Raw genomic sequence first — 21538 nt, 5'->3', positions numbered from 1 at the left:
GTATAAATGGGGGGGGGGGATTGATTACACAATACACTTTATTGATTACACAGTAGACATCAACTTCTGCAGCAGATTCTAAACTAGGGAGCTTCTCCCCCTGTTGTTGCAGGCCCCTGCCCAGAGGGAGACAAATGCAACTGTTCATGTCTTCCATTGGGCATTAGCATTCTGGTTCCAACCAGAGGTTGACTCATGCGAACCTCTGGTTTTCTCCACCAGTCCCTGGAAAGGGGAACAAGGAAGCCAAATTACTCAGGTCATCCAAAGCCAGAAAGTATTATTATTATTTATTAACAGTATTTATATACCGCTTTTCAACTAAAAGTTCACAAAGAGGTTTACAGAGAAAAAAATCAAATAACTAAATGGCTCCCTGTCCCAAAAGGGCTCACAATCTAAAAAGATGCAAAGAGTCACACAAAGATGCCACCTTTAGCACTGCAATGTGATCGTATTCATGCCATTATTTGAAACAATAAGACACTTTAAGGCAGTCCAGTTGGTGGTGATGATGATCCTGAGGACCAGACTGGATATGACACAGAGCCCTGTGTGTCTTTTGTTTGGAAACTGGCACTCAAGTGCATTAGGTCCAGTTCTGACCATGAGTAGGAACCCAGGAGACATGGTTGGCAGTAAAAGCAAAACAGAGTTCCGGGACCTCAGATAGCTCCAAGTGAGCAACTCCCACCAATAAAGTTCAATAAGGTCTTAAATGGCCCTAGACCAGTGATTTTCAACCTTTTTCATCTCATAGCACACTGACAAGGCACTAAAATGGTCAAGGCACACCACCAGATTTCTGACAATTGACAAGGCACACCATGCTGCCAGTGGGGGCTCACATCTCCCATTGGCCCTATTAATAAATGACCTTCCCCCAAATTCCTGTGGCACACCTGTGGACTACTCACAGCACACCAGTGTGCCACTGCACAGTGGTTGAAAATGGATGACCTAGACCAAGGTGACTGTTCTCAGGCTCCACCCCCTTTGCTTAGACAGTACAGTCTGAAAGGGGCCTTCTTGCCTGGAGCCTCAAACTTCGATCTATGAATTACTTGTTGGCCCATTGCTGGTGTTGATGTGCAGGTACAAGGGAGTGTAGTTCTTGGTATCAATGGGGAGGAGATGAAGGGGGCACAGGCTTTAGACGTGCTATTTCCAGGGGCAACCATACGAGGGTCTCTTGGGTGACAGGTGTAGCTGGTCCTTGCTTGTTAAGATCGGAATCCAAGGTGATGTTCAGGGAGGTGGCATGACACCATAGCATGTTTGTGAGCTGCTTAACTCTCCCCCTCCTGCTGTTTGTCTGCTAAATTTTCTCTTCCCAGCTGCTTTCCCCCTCACAGGGGAAAAGGGATAGGAACTCCTGGACATCTCCCAGCCTAGCCCTTCGCTTCAACATAAGTCATTGGAATGTGTCTTGAAATTCTCGTTTGTGGACCTCTCAGTTTTAGGAGCTCTTGGCTAAAAATGCCATCACTCCCTTGGATGCTTTGTACGTTCAACCTGGGCAAATACCTGTAAAATTAGCCCAACTGTTTCCAGAAACTGCGCCAAGATGACGTACTTTTGAGAAAGTGTCGGCGGGGGTCACTTTGTTACTGAAACCAGCCCAAAAAGCAATTAGAGTCTTGACTAAGAATTTGGAACAGTTCAGCTTGTATGACCTGTTGGATTTGGCAACCAATATTTTTTCCTAGTCACTTCAGCCCTACTGGATTCCCCCAGGTCAGAGATGGTTCACTGGTTTATTGCTAATTAAGTCAATATTTTTGGAAACGAAACACAAGAATGACGAGGGAGAAACACTAACTGAGGCATCACTTGAGAAAAATCTGGCCTTTCATGAGATTTTGTTTTACATTCAGAAGGGAGCCTGCTCTTGCTATTAGATGTCTATTAGTTTAGATTAGAAGAATCTTATTCAAATATACAGTGATCACAATCCTACTCCTTGGATGAAGAGAGAGCAGGATGCTGAGCAGTTCCTATAGGGCCCTAGGAGGCCCTATAGCAGCACCTATGCTTTTCTATGCCTCTTTTTGTATGCAGGCCTAGGCTGTGGAATTCCTGGCCCAGGGAAACCCAGCTGATCTGATCTGTACCTCTGGCATCAGGTCAAAATTGTGGGTTTTTTTTTTGGTTTTTTTAAAGTTGTGCTTTCACTTAAAGTAATGCATACAATTTGGAAATGTGCTCTTAACGGCTGCTGTTCAAATTTCCGCCAATTGCTGCTGTATGATTTTGCTTCAGATGGTATTCATGGTTATTTTGATGTGAGATGTAGCCACCTTAAAGTCCCCATAAATGGGGCAGAAGACTTGGTGCATAACGTGTGGACAGCAGTTGGCATGGCAAGGTATTGTGCAATGCAAGGAGTCACATATGGCAGGCCGCACATATGGCAGAGGTCTTGTGCTAACTCTGGCTCGAGGTATCTTTATTGGCATTTTGTTCCTTCCTTCAGCAGTGCTTCCACACACGTCACTGGCTGCTGTCTTGAGCAGCTTCCCAGCAGCTCCCACACGCAACTATGCATAGAGCTACCTGTGGGTTAAAATATAATGTCTTGCACGTTTATGAGGGATGGGGAAGTATTAGGACAGCTTGGACAGGTGGGTGTCACCATTCTAGTCTCCTCCCTTCCTTCAGTTACTAGACCTGGGGCAGCTGGTGTTTTGCCCAAGTCCACTCTCCAATCTCTCCAGAGAAGTTAGGTTCACCTTTAAGCTAACTAGCTCCCCCAGTTCTCCACCATCCAGCAGTCTCCAGCCATCATGGTTCCACTAGTCTGCAGTTGTCCATTCTCCAATTTGTCAGTCAGTCAGTCAATTAATGTCAGCAGTTCTGTTAAACAGTTAGCCAGTCAGCAGGTCTGTAAGCCAGCCAGTCAAATAGTCAATTCTCTCTCCTTCCTCCAAACCTGTCCTCCATCTGCAACCCACACACTTTCCTTCCTTCAGGTGCTGCTTTTATCCTTGAAGACCTTGTTGCCTCTAGTGGTTTTAGCTGCACATTCACTGCTAAAAGCCTTGGTTTTCACCCCATGTTTCCTAGATTCACCAGAGCAAAGGGCCACTGCTGACACCACATCCTATCTCCTCACAATATCTTCCGCATTTCCACTGCAGCTGGAAAGACCATGGCTGCTCTTGGTTTCTGGTTGTCAGTGGCAATGTAGCAGCCAGTAGAAGGACTGGGCTTTTCCTAGTCCTCCTGGTGTTCCTGTGGCTTGCTGCCTGTTGCTCAAGGTAGCCATTGGGTAAACATCCTGGACATTAGTGTCGCCCAGCAACAGTGTTGACAATAAAATGGAATATCTTGACATTAAAATTAATGCAAGCTTATCTCCCTAGCCTTTGCAAACTTATCTCCCTAGCCTTGAGAACTGGAAAATTTCTTTGAATGAAAGCAGATGTTTACGATAATTATTTATTTTATTTATGTTCACATTTTTATTCCACCCTTCCTCAAAGGAGCTCAGGGTGGTGTACATAGTTCCTCCCTTGCTGCTATCCCCACAACAAACCTGTGAGGTAGGTGAGGCTGAGATAGGAACTGGCCCAAGGTCACCCAGAAAGCTTTCCTGCACCCAGAGCAGGGATTTGAACATGGATCTTCAAGTCCGACTCCCAAACCACTACACCATTCTGGCTCTCTACCCAATTACCTTGAGTTACATAATAGTACCTTAGAAACCGAGTACTGCCCTTGAGTGAGGTAACACTTCTTACAGAAGTCCCTGCTTAGTTTGCATTTTCTCCACTAGTTTGTTAGGATGAGATCTGGTGATACTACATAAGAGAAGGCAAGCAATACTGACTTGATTTGTGTTTCTGATGTAATATTCCTTTAATTTATGTACCAGGCATGCCCCGAAAACCGAAGCATCAGGGAAGTCCAATGTGCATCATACAACAACAAGCCTTTTATGGGTCGATTTTATGATTGGGAACCTTTTGTGGAAGGTAAGGGAACACCTGTTGTGTTTTTAATGTGTTTTAATGGAAGGAACTTTTTTGGGGAGATGTTGGCCTACTTCAGGCATTGAAAGTATCAATATTTGTGAATGAGCTATAATGAGCTTGTATTTACACACTCCCCTTCTCCTCTCTTCCTGCTCCCCATACAAAGGGAGGACAATGAAAGCTTGTTGAATAAAATGTCACAGTTCCTATCATGTGCAAACTTGGAGAACTGCAGTTTGTTAACCAAGGCTGCGATCCTATGCATGCTTTCCTGAGAGTAAGCCCACTGAAGACAATGGGACTTATTTCTGAGTAGATGGGCGTAACAATGTATTGTAACAGCCTTCTATTGGACTCAGCTGCCAACAGAATGGGTGTTCCACTGGTGGCAACAAAGGGCTCTCTAGCAGTGAGCAAAGTAGTGCACTGCAGAAGTACTGGGGGGGGGAAGCCAGAGCCATCCCACACCTGCTGGGGGAGTACGCTGAACCCACTGAGGCAGATAGGATGTCGGGGGAGGTAGGGGAAGGGTGGATGGGGCGGGAAAGGGCAAAACTTTGCTCTTTAGAAAGGGAAAGGGAATAGTGGGGGGGGGAGAAGTGGTGGGAGGGGGTGGATCCAGTGGTGATGGCATATGCCAGATCCTATCCCCTCCATGGACAGCCTCCCTGCCCCCTTTCTCTCCTTGGACTTGTGCCAGCAATAGAGCTGGTGCAGGTCCACGGTCCTCTCCATTGTGGAGAGGGAGGCTTATGGAGGTATTAGGATATTTAAATCTCCTTTCTCCTCCAAAATTTCCCGATCCACAAGATACTGCACACCTGGTTTTGGTGTGGCTGCACTGGCAGGGAGGGGGAAGGATAAGATTGGACTGTAAGGGACTTAGAACAAGCGTGGTTATTGTGTTGAGATCAAAGCATGGTTTGATATCCTGCCTTGTCTCATTCTAGTTAGTTTACTGGCAGTGCAATCCAATACACACACACACACACACACACACACACACTCACAATTAAGTTCCATTGAGTTTAATGATAAGATTGGACTGTAAGGGACTTGGAAACAAGCGTGGTTATTGTGTTGAGATCAAAGCACGGTTCGATATCCTGCCTTGTCTCATTCTAGTTAGTTTACTGGCAGTGCAATCCAATATATATCTCCCAGATAAGCTTGCAATCCTGTACATTCTTACCTGGGGGCAACTTCTCTTGAACTAAATGGAACTTGCTTCTGATTGCCTTCTCAGTGAAGTCCTTCTCTGAGTTTGTACACAGCACAGAATAGTGGCTTGTTTTTAAAGCAACATCTTTTCCTCTTCTGCACAGAATAGATCCCATTGCATTCCAAATGACTTCAGAAGCACCCTAGGGTTTAATTTGTCTTGGAATGGAGCTTAGGCTTAAGTCAAGCTGTTTTCTAAGATTTGGGGGGAAACGGGTTTTCTAAACCATTATCTGACTTTTTTGGGGACACGTTTGCACCGTTGTGATTGAAAATGTGTGCAGTGAAATCCCGGCTGCTTGATTACCCTTCTTGCAAAACCGTTGCTCTTTTGTCCTGGGTTCGAAAAGCAAATGTTGGTAATGAATGAGTTTAGGACGGGGTGCTATGAAAACTGCATGCCTGGCCCTTTTGCTTAGGAAAGAATTTAACGATAAGACACGATGCTGCTGTTGATTATTTACTTTTCCCCCCAAGCATTGGCAGGGTGTCAGTGTCCATTCCGAAAGCCCCCGTGGTGACGTATTGTTCTAGATTTCCTCCAAGAATGTGTAAAAACACTTGCAGGTGAACATTAGAGACCCGCTGACAAGGATTACAAATCGGCCAGCCATCTATTAAGAGGCCGGAAGTGAGTTTTCCTCTCTCCAGCAGAGTAGGTCAGTAGGGGCCCTTCTCCGCTTGTGCTTACAAGGAGCAGAGGGAGAACAGATTAACTGCAGGTTTTCATAAGTCGTCTCTTGTGTGTGTTTTTTTATTAGTCAAAAAATTTCTCTTTTGTCTTGCATGTAATAAGGACACTCTTATACTGCGAAGGCCTTCTGCCTTCCATATTCTCTTATGAAGTAGATCTGTGTTGAAGAGAAGCAGCACAGCCCCTCATGCTCTGGCAGATCAACCAAGAGGAAAACGAGGCACCCCATCATGCCCTCACAGACTGACCAACTTCTTAAGTAAATCATCCATGTGCCAAATCAGGGCTCCTCAGTCAGAGGCATAATGAGGGTGGAACCTGAGGGACACCTGCCCCAGGTGCTACGCCAAGGGTGCATGAAGCTGCCAGCACCTCCTCCTCTGGGGAGAACCAAGAAGTGACTGCCTTGTGCTGCTTACAGTTTTCCCAGGGGAGAAGGTGCTGGAGGCTTCAAACCCCCCCTTTCCTCTTCTGTGGAAGCAACCTCTACAGGTGAAGGAACAGGGGGTGCAAAACCTCCAGTGCCTCCTCCTCAAGGGAGAACTCAAAACCGACGTCATGATGTCATGTGACATAGTGACATCATTGCCCTGGGAACTAGAGCTTCTAGTTATTCCTCTGTCCTCAGGTCACAAGGGAGATGTTTTTGGTGATTGCCTCCAGTTGTGAAACTTCTTGGTCCCCACTAGGGAGATGATTGCAATTTACAGATGTTCTGAGTGTGCAGAATGAATGTGTGTAGGGGCCATAGCTGGATGCCTGTGGACTTTCAGCCTGAGGTCTTGAACTAGAACCTCTGGAATTAGGGCTCAGACACCTTAATTCTCATGTCACTACAGTGGCTCCCAGACAGAGTGAAGTTATCAGTCTGCCCTCTACTGCAGTGTGGCACCACACATATCATAGAATCATAGAGTTGGAAGGGATCCACAAGGTCATCTAGTCCAACCCCCTTCTTGTAGCATAAAGTCTCCTAGAGCACCTCCAGCAGGTGGCTGTTGAGTCTCTGTTTGAAGATTTCCACTGAGAGAGAATCTGCCACCTCCCTCAGCAATCTGTTCCACTGCTTGAACCACTCTTACAGTTAAGAATTTCTTCTTGATGTCCAACCAGAATCTTGTCTCTTGCAGTTCCCACCAATTGGATCTACCGCAGACACCCGCCTATAAGTCGATCTCACAGATAAGTCGAGGGCAGGTTTTGAGCCCCAAATCATGGAATTTTCTATGACCCTTGGATAAGTCAGGGGTTAAACTTAGGGGGGTCTGACTATAATTTTCTCTGATTTTACCTGAAGCCAGATCCTGAAAAATAACTTTCCAGTAATTGTTACCTAAAAAACTGTACAGTTTCTAATTTATTAAAAATACAATAAAAGATCATAAGATGCATTTCTGTTCATTAACTTTTTAAAATTCTGGTCTTCACAACATTTGTGTAAACAGTGTCAGAGTAAGTGCTTGTAAACAACATACCAGCAGAACCATCAGTCAAATCCTTCTTGAAAGTGCCTGGTGTGTGAAGCCAGAGGCTCTACATAGAACATGCAACATAAAACATGCAATTGGGAGTGTGCAGTTCAGTTCACAGCAGGGAGGCAAGCAACAAGGACTGAGCTGCACACTGTTGCAACCCTATTGAGTCAGAAGCAGACCCAGTGCTTTCCATGGGTGTTACTCTTAAGTACTGGTGCATTGCAGCCTGGGACCTTGTTTCAGTTGGAAATGAGGATCACATCCTGGGGTCTTAAAAACCACACCCCTAAACTTGGGAGGGGGGGGTGAAATTCTTTGCAAACGACTTGCTAGGAATGTTCAGAGGCAGCAGCAAAAGAGGGAGGCATTTTCCTTTCTCCAAACTGGAAGGGAGACAAAGGGGCTTCTGGGAATTGTGGGGAAGCTTTGTGGGAGCATGTACTGCATTCCATAGCAGCAGCCCATACAGATTACAGTTCCCAGAAGCGCCTTCACTTCTCTTCCTGTCTGAAGAAGAGGCTGCCTCTGAATACCGTAAATACTGGTAAAAATACTTCTTTTTCTCCGCCTGCTTCCTGCTTCTCAGTCCATTTCCAGGCCCCCCCAACTTCATCAGACGGTTGCTGAGCTTCCATAAGCTTCCCAGAAGCTTCCAGAGGATCCCGCCCCATCAACTGCATTGACCCGGGTATAAGTCGACCCAGGATCTCAGGCATACTTTTTTTTACCTATAGGCAAGTATGTGCGGTGGTTCTACTCTCTTATTCCTTCTTCCATCTGACAGTGCTTCAGGTATTTGAAGAGCACTATTATGCCTGGATCAATGAATGGTGACAGTGCATCGTTGTTGAATGGTTTCTGGGCCATCACTGACAGAAATCTGATTGGTGGGTATTGATAACAGGGCCTTTGCAGGGATGGTGCCCTCTCTGTAGAATTCCCTCCAGGGAGATTCCCCTGACCAAGGCCAAACCATCCACGAGACCAGCTGAGGTGGGTTTTTTGGCAGTGGAGAGGCAGGAAGTGCTTGTCTCCATGGCTCTTCTTTCTCCCGCTCCCTAGAGTCAAACAGGAAGAGGGGGGATGAAGTGGAGGAGGAAGTGTAGAGGAGAGGGGGTTAGTGAGTTAGAGCATGGGAGGTTGATGGACTGAAGCTTTAGGTGATTAGGGGAAAATTCCATGCAGGGGTCAAACTCAATAGATGTGGGCAGGTTTGAGCCTGCAAGTTAAGAGCATGCATGCAATTTTTTTGGAGGTGACAATATTTCAGTGCAACAGAGAATGTAAAAGAAAATATGAAAACTGACCTTTTCCTCTAGCAATGTGTGGGGCACTTTTGTTTTTGAAATTGTAAGCTATCCAACTGTACATTATGTATCTAAAAAAATGTGCCAGTGTTGAGACTTTCATCAGTGGCAGTGTGAGAGTAAAGAGTTAATCCTTTCATGTGTCATAGCAAGGCTCCTGAACTGCCTCCCCCATGGCTGCTGTTTACAAAGGGGGGAAACTAATATGAAGGGTCAAACTGCATGTTTTTGTAATTTGGCCCTATATGGGTTGGATTTGGGTTAATGTGATGGAGGGCTGAGGTTTTCATATTTCAGTTGCTCTAATGGCTTTTTTTATATTTTACCCAATTACCTTTACCTGCCCTCAAACTAGAGTGTGCTGTACAGTTAATTTTTTAAAAGAAATCAGTTTCCCTTTGGATATTTGTAGGGTTTGAAAACATTAGTTGGGCACAAGCCCTGTGTAAAGGAACTGTCGTGGGGTGCCTTCACTTGCCACAGTAGGGTGAGAGATATGCCCTTGTAGTGAGCTCGGGCCTTGCTGGGTGGGTGATGGCTGTCTTGGCCACTCCAGCATACAACCAACTACAGTGAGTCCTCCTTATCCACAGGCTTGGCATCCATGGATGTGAATATCTGTGGATGCTGAGTTTGCTTCTGGAGGACCTCAGAAAACCTCTTGGGCATTACTGGAAGGCACTTCCAGTTTGCCAGCAAATTGGAAGTCTTTCACTTGTGTCTGGGAAGCCTTCTGAGCAGGCCAGGAGCCATAACCTTCGGAGGGTTGGGTATGCCCCATTCAGGTAAGTTGTTGTGGCATTGTGCCAGCCCATCATGGATTAAATTATCCATGGAATTAGATATCCATGGGATGTTCTGGAACAGATCCCCACAAATACCAAAGGCATACTATACTATGGCTGGTTGAAGAAAAGTCACTGAGTGTGACCTGGTGCTAAGATGGGTGTAGTTGCTGGAGTGATGACTTGACTATTCCAATCTTGGGACATCTTAAATGTATCTTAAGGAAATTCTGTATTGCTTCCACATGCACTAATTATGGTACGCTATATAGTCACTTATGGGATGGGAGCCAGTGATGACAGGTGACAGGTGGCCTTGCTCCCCAGAAAGGTGTCCCAGAGAGAGTTCGGCAGAGAAAGGGAATCACACAGGGAAGTTAACCCCACTCCTGTTCAAATCTGAGACCACAGGAGTGATGAAAAGGACCTTGGGCCTTCCACAGAGAGATTTTACTTTCCTCAGGCCACTGTCTTTCACACTACAGCACATCGCAACTGTCTATCTGTACACACATTGGAACAGTGAGTGAGCACATCAACTTCTTGGCTGAGAAAGATCGCTCAAGGGAACACTAACTTAGGCCATGTGGTAATTATGTGCAGATGATAATTGGTTCCATACCCAGGGCAGAGTGTGCAGCCGCTCCTTCAAGCCATAATTGTGTCTTTGCTACTTCAGAAACCTCCTCCTTCCCACAATCCCACAGCCATGACTCATTCTCTGTGGTGCCAACAGAGAACGCTCACGGGCTTTGACTCACAGCTACTACCATTTCGCGGGCACAACACAGTCCTTTGTGGGAAGAGCTGACTTTTACACCTCATGTTTGGATTGGAGCTATTTACAGCAAACCCCTAATGATGGAGCGAAGAATAATTTTTACCACCTTGGGAAAAAGTGTGTGACTGTGTGTGTGTGTGTGTGTGTGTGTGTGTGTGAGAGAGAGAGAGAGAGAGAGAGAGAGAGAGAGAGAGATGCATGCAGTTTTATTTCTCCCTTGTTCAGTACGGTGCAGCTGCAGTTTTAACCATTTTTAACTACTTCTGCTCCAACACAAACATTTGTCTTCATTAAAGAAAAGGCCACATTGAAGAGATTGCAAACTCTATCAATTTAGAATTTGTAATTAAAAATCTTATGTTGGAACAGGATTATTGGAATAGTGGAACCTCAAGATTTATTGAAAGTCAGAGGAGGCAGGAGAGAAAGAGAGCTTGGTCCTTTCCAGTCACGGTTTGGCTCAAGACCTCCCAAGTGACTGATGTGGCACACCAAATGCCATCACCTCCCTGCACGATGTCTTGCCATGCCAAATACCCAACGTCATACCAGCTGCTGCCTCTGTTGAGGCTCTTCCCATTCCCCAGATTTGAAGGGAATGGAGGGGAAGAGGAAGTGTGGCGTAGAGGAGAATGGTGGTTGGGAGAAGAAGGGAGAAAGCAAGGAGGAAAAATGTTTCTTCACAAACTGGTGCAGGTTGGGGGGGGGAGGAGGGATGTCCACACCTTCACTATCATCTGCTGCTTGCCATCGTCTACCGCTGGAGGGATGAGGGATGGATGATTATTTAGAGGGCTAGTGGGAAAGAGTGGACTTTTCTGAGCTCTTAGTTCGGATACGTGTCTCAGATGCTATGAAGTTTAGCCTTCCTTAGGAGGATTTTTTTTCCCAGAGCCACCATGTTTCATATCCAACCCATTCCAGGAGAACTTTGTTGACGTTGTTTAAAGATTTAGTGCAGTGATTTTGCAACCACATTGCTATGCTACCAGTAGTCCACAAGAGGTTAGTGGAATTTGTTAGTAGGTCGCTTGGGGGATGTCAGCTCCCCACCGGCAGCGCAGTGTGCCTTGTCAATTGTCAAAAAACCGATGGTGTGCCTTGACAATTTTAGCGCTTTGTCAGTGTGCCATGAGGTAAAAAGGTTGAATAGGGTGAAAAAGGTTGAAAATCATTGGTTTAGTGTAAGGTCGAATCCCTGAGTGGGCAAAGCTGAGGGCAGGACCTCTAGAGGTAATATGAACTTAACCTATAAAGATGTTGGCCCGATTACGCAGGCCAACACACATTTTGCTTCCTTAAACATTACACCAATTCCTGAATATATTTGGGGTGCCGATTCCAAAAATGGCATCTGTTTTGCCCTATCACGTCTTGTTTTGGAGACATGGCATAGCCTCTTTAGTGAATGGTTCAAGCGGCTTCCTCATGAGGAAGACTACACCATGGCTTCCTCATGAGGAAGCTGCTTGAACCATTCACTAATGAGGCTATACTATAACTCCAAAATTAGACATGATAGGTCAAAACAGATGCCATTTTTGGAATCGGCACCCCAAATTCATATCAAACCACCATAAAGTTTGGGAAAAACTTTTCTGACCCTCATTGTTGTAGGCCTGTGTTATTCTGCAGGTTGAATGATAAAAAATAAAAAGAGTTACATCTTGTGGAGTGCATGGGTGAAGTGCGTCTCTGGGTTTAATCCAGAAGAAGACTGTCTTGGGTAGCAAACATTTGGGAAGCAGTGTGTGAAATAAGGCAATTTGATTGTTTAGGTCAGGAGCTGCCAAACCGTGGCCCAGGGGCCATTTGCAGCCCTCAGGGACTCCCAATTTGGCCCGCGGGGAGTCCCTGGTCTCCAATGAGCCTCTTGCCCTCCAGAGACTTGCCGGAGCCTGTGTTGGCCCAGCACAACTGCTCTCAGCATGAGGGCAACTGTTCAACCTCTCGTGAGCTGTGGGACGAGAGCTCCCTCCACTGCTTCCTGTTTCACGTCTGTGATGCAGCAGCAGCCACAAAGGAAAGACCACTTATATAGACCTTGAGCTATTGCATGACCTTCATTCGTTCATGTAAGTTCCATCTCTAATATATTCATGTATGTCAATTTATTCAAATTGATTCAAATTTGAAATGTAATATAATTCTTTTTTTCCTGGCTGCCAACACAGTGTCAGAGAGTTGATGTGGCCCTCCTGCCAAAACGTTTGGGCATCCCTGGTTTAGGTGAAACGTGTCTCACCAAGAGAACATTTAGAAGGCACCTGAGTCAGCGTTTACTCCCAGTGCTGTCATTGCAAATATAGCCCTTTACATACTAACATAAGACAGAAATGAATACCTCACCTGTGCTGTAGTGTGGTTCCCACAACTGTGTTCTTTCTTCTTTCTTTTCTTTTGAGTGTTGGGAATTGGCAAATAGAATGTTCATACATATTAAGAAATACATTCAAAAAAATGCATCAGAAGTATAGATCCTAGGTTTTGGGCTTTGTCTATATTGGCAGTTTCAGTACACCACAGGGATTAATCTGAGTGTTATAAATGGAGAATTTTCAGCTATAGTGCTTTTTTTTTTGTACCAAACAGTTCAGTGTGTCTGTGACAACTGTACTGAGGTAGGTCAAAGAGAGGGTAAGGCAGACCCTTTCCTCTGATAGCCTCACTTTTTTAACCACAGGGATTTTTGTCAGGGGGGGCTATGAAAATTCAGTAAGTTTCCTCTCCACTCTGGATGTCTGTCTTCCCTACAAAACAGTATCGTATGATTAAAGTGGGCCCTCCGTATCCGCGGGTCCTCTATCCATGGTTTCAACCAACCATGAATCGAAAATAAAAATCCAGAATGTTCTTGAAAATGCTGAAGTGGTGCCCCCTGCTTCCTCATTCCTCCCTCCTCCCCGGCCTGCCAGCATTACGCTTGAAGTGCACCATGTGTGATGGTTGGGTCTGGCTCATTTCAATGATTGGCACCACACTCAGGTGCTGTGCTTCCCTTTTGTAGCACCTCACCGGGTGGCTCCCTCCAGCCCAGTGACACTTCAGCAGCTGTCAATATGGGAGTAGCCAACTAGCCCATCACTCAGGCCAGCTGTCTCTGGGTCTTAAAGCTTGGAATCTGCAAATACTGTTCACTTATGGGTTCACTACTATCCACAGTTTTGGGTATCTGCGGTAGGTCATGGAACGTATCACTGGCGGATATGGGGGACACACCTGTATCAGGTGTATCACCTGTATCAGCCCTGTATCAGGGCTGGTCTACCCATGAGGCTGACTGAGGTGGTCACTTCAGGTGGTGGACTGCTATGGGACACCCTCCTCTGCCCATATGTCTCCATGGGGCCTGCCTCCATGGGTCCTCTGAATTTGGAAAAGGATGAAGGGACCAGAGTAGAAGAAGTGAGGAGGAGAATGACAGGTCGCTCTCTTCTACCTTGTACTTCCTGTTCCTCTCCATTTCTCTTTCTGAATCTAGGGGTGATGTCAGCAAGCTGATGGGCAAGGGGAGGCAACATTCACTATGTCCTCTATGGTTAACTGGAGATGTAGGGATGGGGACACCATGGAGTCGGGTTGGTTGTATGGAGTGGAGGGAATGAGGTTGGGACATAGATATATAAGCAACATTTTTCCTGTGGGCCCAAAGTCAAAGAGGCCTTTTATAGCTTTTTTTTTGCCTAGACTGGAATAAATGATGTCAGTGCTGTCCCCAGACACTTATCCTTCAGAACGGGAAGCAAACGGACACGTTTCAGATGGGCCAGTGAATTGGCCATGTTGCAATTCGAAGAACTCCCTACATCTGTAGAGAAGATACAGTAAGGTAATTCATGATCTATGCTTCCTCTGGGCTTGTAAATTCTTGGCTCAGACAAGGAAGGCAAATCTGAAACAAAAACTGATGTCCTCTTGGCTGCCACAAGCATTTGCTTAGTGACATGTTGATACTCATCCCTTGATTTATGCCAAAGTGACACAGCCTCAATTGCTTGATTTTGTGGGTCCAATTATGAATGATCTGCTCCCCGTTAGTTACAATGTACCTTGAATAAACTAATTTGGGTTGGTGGCCTGGCAGAAGTTTGGACAATATACATGCTTATCTGAAGAAGTGATCCAGCTGTTCTGTATTTCATCCAGCTGCAAGATATTACTTCCAACATACCAGTTGCTTTCAAGCTTTTTTCCTCATAGCAATTGAAACCCCCCCCTTTTCCCTGCCTCCCCCAACACTTTGGCTCCACCTGTTAAAGGCTTTCTGTTTATTCTGTTTCCTTTAAAAAATTCTTTAAACTTCTATTTTAATTGCGTTCAGTTTCAGTGCCATAAACCAGTTTTTGATAATTCCACTTTAGGTGAACTCCTGTTGTGGAGGCAGATTCGTTGAAGGGTAAATATAACAAAATAAAGAAAGGGGGTGATTGAAGGAGTTTGGGGGATGCAGGTTTATTGACAGCTCTAGCAAGAGGTGTTGCAATTCCCTAATTGCAGAAGTGTTTTGGTTAAAAGCCTTCATTCAGAACTCCATGTTCATCTCCTGGTTGGCTTCTACACCTGCCAACATTGGGAAACTGCCAGGGACCTATGGATGTTGGAAGGGCCCCCCAGGCTGAGCCCTGCTGCAATACTTAATTTATTTTCCTGATGCTTGAGACGCCAGCAGAGAGTATGAATTAAATTGTGGAAGTGCAAAGAATGGGATACTCTCACTGGGGCAGGGCCCACCACTTTGACATAATATTCTATTGCGTCTAGGTCACAGGGTCTCCTTCCTTGGAAAGAGCACACTGATGCAACGTTGATTACAATTTGCCCTTTGTGCTCCTTTCTTGGCACATGGGAATGGAAAATCATGGATATGCATAGGATCCTTGTAAGCAAGCTAAACCGTTCTACTAATCAGACCATTAAGAAAGTCAGCTAAGAGTAATCTTTACAATGGGGGCAGAACTAAATCGACTAACATCTGTTGTCCAGTCTTAAAATATATTGGTATGCAATGAACATACTTATTGTTCTTTTTAATTAATGTTTAATGATGTGATCAGAATGGATAGATGGAAATAGTTAAATCATCTTACCTAATATTATAGGTTTATTTTTTAAACACAGCTTAGCTTCTGGAAAGCTTGAGTCGGTCAAAGGAACCTTTGAAGCTTGTTAGTGCCTTGCTCTTACTTTTATTGAATGTACCTGGAGATGCCATTATCATCCATAACTATCAGATTCATGGCCCAATCCTATGATCCACTAGCACCAGCTCAGTGACTGCTGAGCCGGCTTTAGCCATCGTAAAAATGCTGTAAAGCATTTCCCAGTTACTTTAGAGTAAGCAGAATTGGTGGGAAGGTCTGCTCGGTGCAGAATCTGGAACTATGGCTACTAGAGCAGGTAAGAGCTGCTTTGAACAGCAACTGTTACCCTGCACATGCCTGATCTCGGAAGCTAAGCAGGGTTAGGCCTGGTTAGTACTTGGATGGGAGACCGCATGGGAATACCAGGTGCTGTAGGCTTATACCATAGTCTTTCGAGACTGAAGGTTTGCCAACCAAGAGCTGCTTTGTTTGGTGCAAGGGCAGGGGGAGGGCAGAATGTAGTCAGCAAGAGGGTGTTCCAGGGCAGGGGAGGGCAGGGAATAGGGCTCTTCAGAACAGGGAGGGAGACGGGGATGGCAGAAGAGGCCACTGCCATATCCTAATCCCTGTCCCAGGCCTGAAAGCCCTACATGGGTCTTCTCAGACTTGTACCAATTTAGCTGGTGCAGATCTGAGTAGCCCCATTGGGCAGACTGGGGTAAGGGAACAAATTTTTGTTTCCTTACCCCGAGGAAACCTCTAGCCTGCTCAGTTTCAGTGCTGGATATGGTGCTGACCCTGCGGTCCTGCTGCACCAGCACTGAGTAGGATTGGGCTACCTGTGTATGAATATGTTCAGCTTGTAATGCTCAGCTGTATTATAAATCAAGTACCATTTTCCTCACAAGATGTTCCCTGGATCAGGATGTTAAATACGATTCTAAGCATGTATGGCTTCCAGGTGGCACCAGTGCACAACCCGGTTCATTGGCCCTTTCACATCATGTCAGTCCCCGGAATTCCTTGCATTCTGAACACTAACTGGAAGCTCTAAAACAGGGGTGTCAAGCATAAAGTCCTGGGAACCAGATGCTGCCCACGGAAGCTCTTTATTCAACCCTCCGGCTCTCTCAGCACTACCATCAGCTGTTGGTTGAGATATCACTGCTTACAGGGCAGCCCACATGATAATTGGGCTCTCCTGTATCTTGAAAATATGGTTGAGATTTGCAAATTTTCTGTCATTTGCAGTTGATGAGTGAGAAAAAAGTGCTTATTTCTGGTCATGACTTGCTTAATGATGTCACTTCCGGCCCTCAGCAGGCATCATGAATGCTGTTTTGGCCTGCTGTGTGAAATGAGTTTAACACCCCTGCCCTAATGCATTCTGGGGTGCGCTGCAACCACTGTGGCCAATGAAGTGGGTCACGGCAGTGAAAAGTTTGAGAACTGCTGGTGTAAAGGATAAACAGACAAGCAGATGCTATATGTAAGATCAAAATAAACAGATTCTAACTAAAATACTTCCTGAAAGGAAATTTTTTTAAAAAATAATAATTTAAAAAAACACACTTCACTTAACAGCATCCTTTTGGCACTGGAGAGAGTGAATTTTTTTAAGAATACAGTGGTGCCTCGCATAACGAATGCCTCGTGCACCGAAAAACTCGCAGAATGAAAGCGTTTTGCGATTTTTGGTGAATTGCACAACGAATTTTTATGACCCGTGCTTCGCAAGACGAATTTTGTTTTGTTTTGGTTTGTTTTAAGGAGGGGGATCTTCATGCCAGTTTATGCTCACATTCACCCTAAGGAAGGGGGAGGATCGTCATGCCAGTTTATGCAGTTCACCCTAAGGAAGGATGATGAGTTCTTGGGGTTTCCTCGAGCAGCAGCGGGTCAGTCAGCATCCCTCCCTCCCTCTCACACACACACTTACGCTCACTTCACCACCCCTCACTCACTCACTCACTCACTCACAGGGCCAGGCTTCTGTGTGCCTGTCAGGGGTTGCACGTTCTTGCTCCTGCCCGTTTTTGTGCCCCCTGCAAGCCTGGAGCATCGCAGCCTCTCTCTCCCCCTCCCCGCAAGCCTGGAGCATCCCAGCCTCTCTTTACCCCCACCCCAAGCCTGGAGCATCACAACTTCTCTGCAACACAAACACTTTCCCCCCTCTCTCACACACACATGCTGCCCCCTTCTCTTACACACACAGATGCTCTGCCCCCCCACTCACACAGCAGGGGAGGGGTGCCTTCACTCACCTCATCCAGCATTTGAATGTAAGCCCCCCCCAGCAACCTGCCATCGGAGCCTCCCCACCCCCCCGCAAGCCTGATCCCATTCACCCTAATAATGGGGGATCTTCATGCCAGTTTATGATCCCGTTCACCCTAATACGGGGGGATCTTCATGTCAGTTTATGATCCCATCCACCCTAGTAAGGGGAGGATCTTCATGTCAATTTATGTAAGTAAGTCCCATTGTGCTTGCTCCCAGGAAAGTGTGCACAGGATTACAGCCTTCAAACTCCCCACTCAGCATCCCCCCCATTGCTCATTCACCCTCTTACTGCCCCATTTCCCCCCATGATCACGGCAAAAGCAAGCAATTGAGTGCAGCTGCTCTGTCCTCCTCCCCAGCTTAGAGCACAATCCTGTGCATGTCTCCTCAGAAGTAAGTCCCATTGTGCTTGCTCCCAGGAAAGTGTGCACAGGATTACAGCCTTCAAGCTCCCCACTCAGCATCCCCCCGTTTTTGAAATCCTCAGTACAGTATGTATGCCTTTAAAGAGCACTTAATAAACACTTTGTAAACCAAATTTGACTTTGTTCTGACTTTTCTTGCCCATAGGAACACATTAATTAAATTTCAATGCATTCCTATGGGAAAACGCGCTTCGCAAAACGAAAAACTCGCATAACGAAAGGACTCACGGAACGAATTAATTTCCTTATGCGAGGCACCACTGTAAATCCTTTCCTAATGGGCAGCATCACAGCTTCCATCATCTTGCATTTTGCAGCCTAATGCAAGTGCTCTTTTGTAGTTGATCTGTTCTCTGTTTTGGGGAGACTAGCCTCTTCCCCAGGCTTTGAGAGGCTGATTTGAACTGGACATTCACAATTCCCGCTTCTGAGTCAGGGAAGTGAACTGGACTAATGACTAGGAGCAACCTAAGCCCAGTAGGGATCCAGGAAGGTCTCAGCAAAGGTTGTTTTTTTCCCTGAAGAGACCACATAATCATGAGATTGCAATATAAGGAGGGAGAGAGTATATGTGATATGTGACTCAGAGGCCTGGACAGTGATGGGTTGATTCCTAGGTCAGTCTCGCTGTATCTCTAAGTAGGACAAACAAATATTTCTGTCTGAAACTCTGGAGAGCCCCTGCCAATCTGACCTACATGGTCTGATTCAGTATAACGCAGTTTCATATACCTGGTCAGGTTGTGCCAATGTAGGTGGGCTTCTGCAGGGCTTTTGCCTGAAAGCTGACACTACACTGCTAGGACTTCATGCTAGCTTCTTGATAACATCTATCCGAAAGAACACTGCCCAGCTTAGGTACTCGGCAATGTCAGACCATGTCATAACTGCCTCCAAAACAAAACAGAGTTACATAACAAACCGAGAACATGAACATGTCACCTTTGAAGTGTTCCCATTTCAGTGGTGCTAAACTGCATCAAGCTTCCTCAAAATACCTGGATCCTGACAAATATGGTATGTCTGGCATACATTCACCAGCAAAGTAAAATGTTGCTTATACAGCTTCTGCCGTCTGGGATTCTTGACTTTCTGGCTCACTAGATTGTCTGCAGAGCTATGCTACGCAAATGAAATCAATTAAAAGTAATAAGCTGACTGGCTTTGGTTGTCCCACACAAGGGAGCAGCCTGGTTGAGCTCAGCAGTGCTGCCAATCAGAACTTTCTCGGAGTCATGATAGAAGGACTGCCCTGCTGGATTGAACCAAAGATCTCTCTAGACCAGGGGTGCTCAAACTTTCAACTTTAGGGATGCTGGACCTTTAACAAGTGTATAGAAGAGATAATTTCAGCAGGTGCAGCTCGTCATCTGTGGGATGACAAGTTGCATCTGCTGAAATTCTCTCTTCTATACACTTGTTAAAGGTCCAACATCCCTAAAGTTGAAAGTTTGAGCACCCCTGCTCTAGACCAACAGTAACCAGCCAGATGATTCACAGGTAGGGCATGAAAGGGACTGCGTTACCCTAAGGCAGAAGTAGGCAACCTATGGCCTGTGGGCCAGATTTGGTCTGCCATCCAAAATCATCTAACCCAGTGGTTCTCAAACAGTTTAGCAACAGGACCCACTTTTTAGAATGTCAGGACCCACCAGATTTGTCAGGACCCAATTTGTCAGGACCCACCAGAAATGATATCAACCTGGAAGTGATGTCATGGCTGGAAGTGACATTATCAATTTAGGCTTGCCCAGTGGCGTCACAAGGTGGGTGTGGGGGGTGCAGGACACACTGGGTGATGTGCATGGTGGGGGGAGCGTGACACCACTACTCACCAAAATTTTTTAAATCTTGGTATTTTCGAATAATACCATCGTGTTATAAATCAATGCATAACTTCATGCAGAATGCAACCAAACAAAACACTTTTAAATATCTGTATTCTATCAAATGTTATAGCCCAAAAACCAGTGAGGGCAAGGCAATGGTACATTACTACATCCACTGCCTGGGGCATTGCCCCACCCACTGCATGGGAGGGTGTCCATTATAGGGATGATGCGCTGACCTTCCACACCAGGTGATGCAAACCCTAGTTATACCACTGGCCTTGTCTTCTATTCTTGCTTCCACGGCATGGAGTATCTTTCTGTTCTCAATACGTCTGATAATGGACCCTCTAAGCCCCTATCTGAGATTTCCCTGAGTTCTGAGAGAAGGTCCTGAGAAATGTCACTGTAAAGTACCTTGGGCACTTGTGATAGAGTTCAACCACCTGTCAACACGATCCCTGCCTTTTCTTATACAATGGCTTCTCTTTCTCCCTTTTTAAAGGCGCTTTTGAAGTGAACCTTCTCGGCTCTGAATGAGCGCCTTTGGCCACAGAGCAACCACTGCCATGCATCAGCACAGGCCAATTATCATTCATCTCTGTAAGTGATTTGTAGGTTTGTGTAAGGGGGAGGGGGATCCTGTTTGAAGGTTTCATTAACCATTCATGAAATGCTGGAGGTCCGACTTTGTGCCGTGACAAAACAAGGACTTAACTGAATTGATTCAGATGCTGCCAGTTATATTTTGGACGTGACATGGAAGTAACCCTAGAAGCAAACAGGATATTATTGACAGCGGAATATTATTGATAGGGAAACTGCTGGCTAGAGCATGGAATTTGAAAGTGAGCTGCAGATAAATCTTTGCTTTGGATCAGAAGCAACTCACAGGTTCGAGTTAAACAACGGAACCTCTTAACCAAACTTCTTGGTTTTGCCGTTTTTGCATATTTCACTGAAATCACCTCCAATTAGGCCACTGCCTGGGAGCAAGCCAGATTGGCCAGTGGAAAGATCTGGGCACGTCCACCTAACTGTCAGTCAATTGAACATTCTCCTCGTGCCCTGTGTGTTATTACAAGGGGTTTTGGGAACAAACTTATTGGCTGCTGTGTGCATTGTGGTATGCATAGAGCAAGGAAAGGGTGACAGTGTGTATTTTTTAACTGCAGCTCCACAATTGATTCTACAATTTTTTAAACTGTTTTTTTTAATTGTTTCCACAATTGATCATTCCTCTGTGGGCCCTTGTGTGGCTGTGGGCATGTGTGCCTTGCAAGACCCCATGTGTGGCGCAACACCTATTTTCCAAATTATTTCTGAATACTGTGTAGCTTTACAGCAGCACTTCCCAAACATACCCAGTCCGTGATGCCCTTACTCAGTGTTGGAACCCAGAAATAAATGTCAAAGATGCAAAACACGTCACGTGATAATGTAACTGGCTACTTGCATACATACCTATAAATACGTAGGTATTTTTATAACACTTTTCTCTATTAGACAGCATTCAAAGTGGTTTATATTGACAGGCTAGTCTAAACCACTGTTTTTCAGTGAGGTTTTTACAATGTGTTCTATGCAGATTCATATACCGTATTTTTCGCTCTATAAGACGCACCTGACCATAAGACGCACCTAGTTTTTAGAGGAGGAAAACAGGGAAAAAAATATTCT

General features: G+C 45.6%; 1 protein-coding gene across 2 annotated transcripts in view; it reads left to right on the top strand.

Annotated features, from left to right (window-relative positions):
* Positions 1-21538, top strand: part of THSD4 (thrombospondin type 1 domain containing 4) — a 432381-nt gene that overhangs the window by 103201 nt on the left and 307642 nt on the right. For both annotated transcript variants that reach the window (XM_066635874.1, XM_066635875.1), the window contains one exon: positions 3878-3977. In XM_066635874.1, coding sequence (XP_066491971.1) covers positions 3878-3977 — 100 coding nt within the window. The remainder of the gene's footprint in view (positions 1-3877; positions 3978-21538) is intronic.

Source organism: Tiliqua scincoides, chromosome 8 (genome assembly GCF_035046505.1).
Source record: "Tiliqua scincoides isolate rTilSci1 chromosome 8, rTilSci1.hap2, whole genome shotgun sequence".
Lineage (NCBI taxonomy): Eukaryota > Metazoa > Chordata > Lepidosauria > Squamata > Scincidae > Tiliqua > Tiliqua scincoides.
This window is presented reverse-complemented; position numbering and strand designations above follow the sequence as displayed.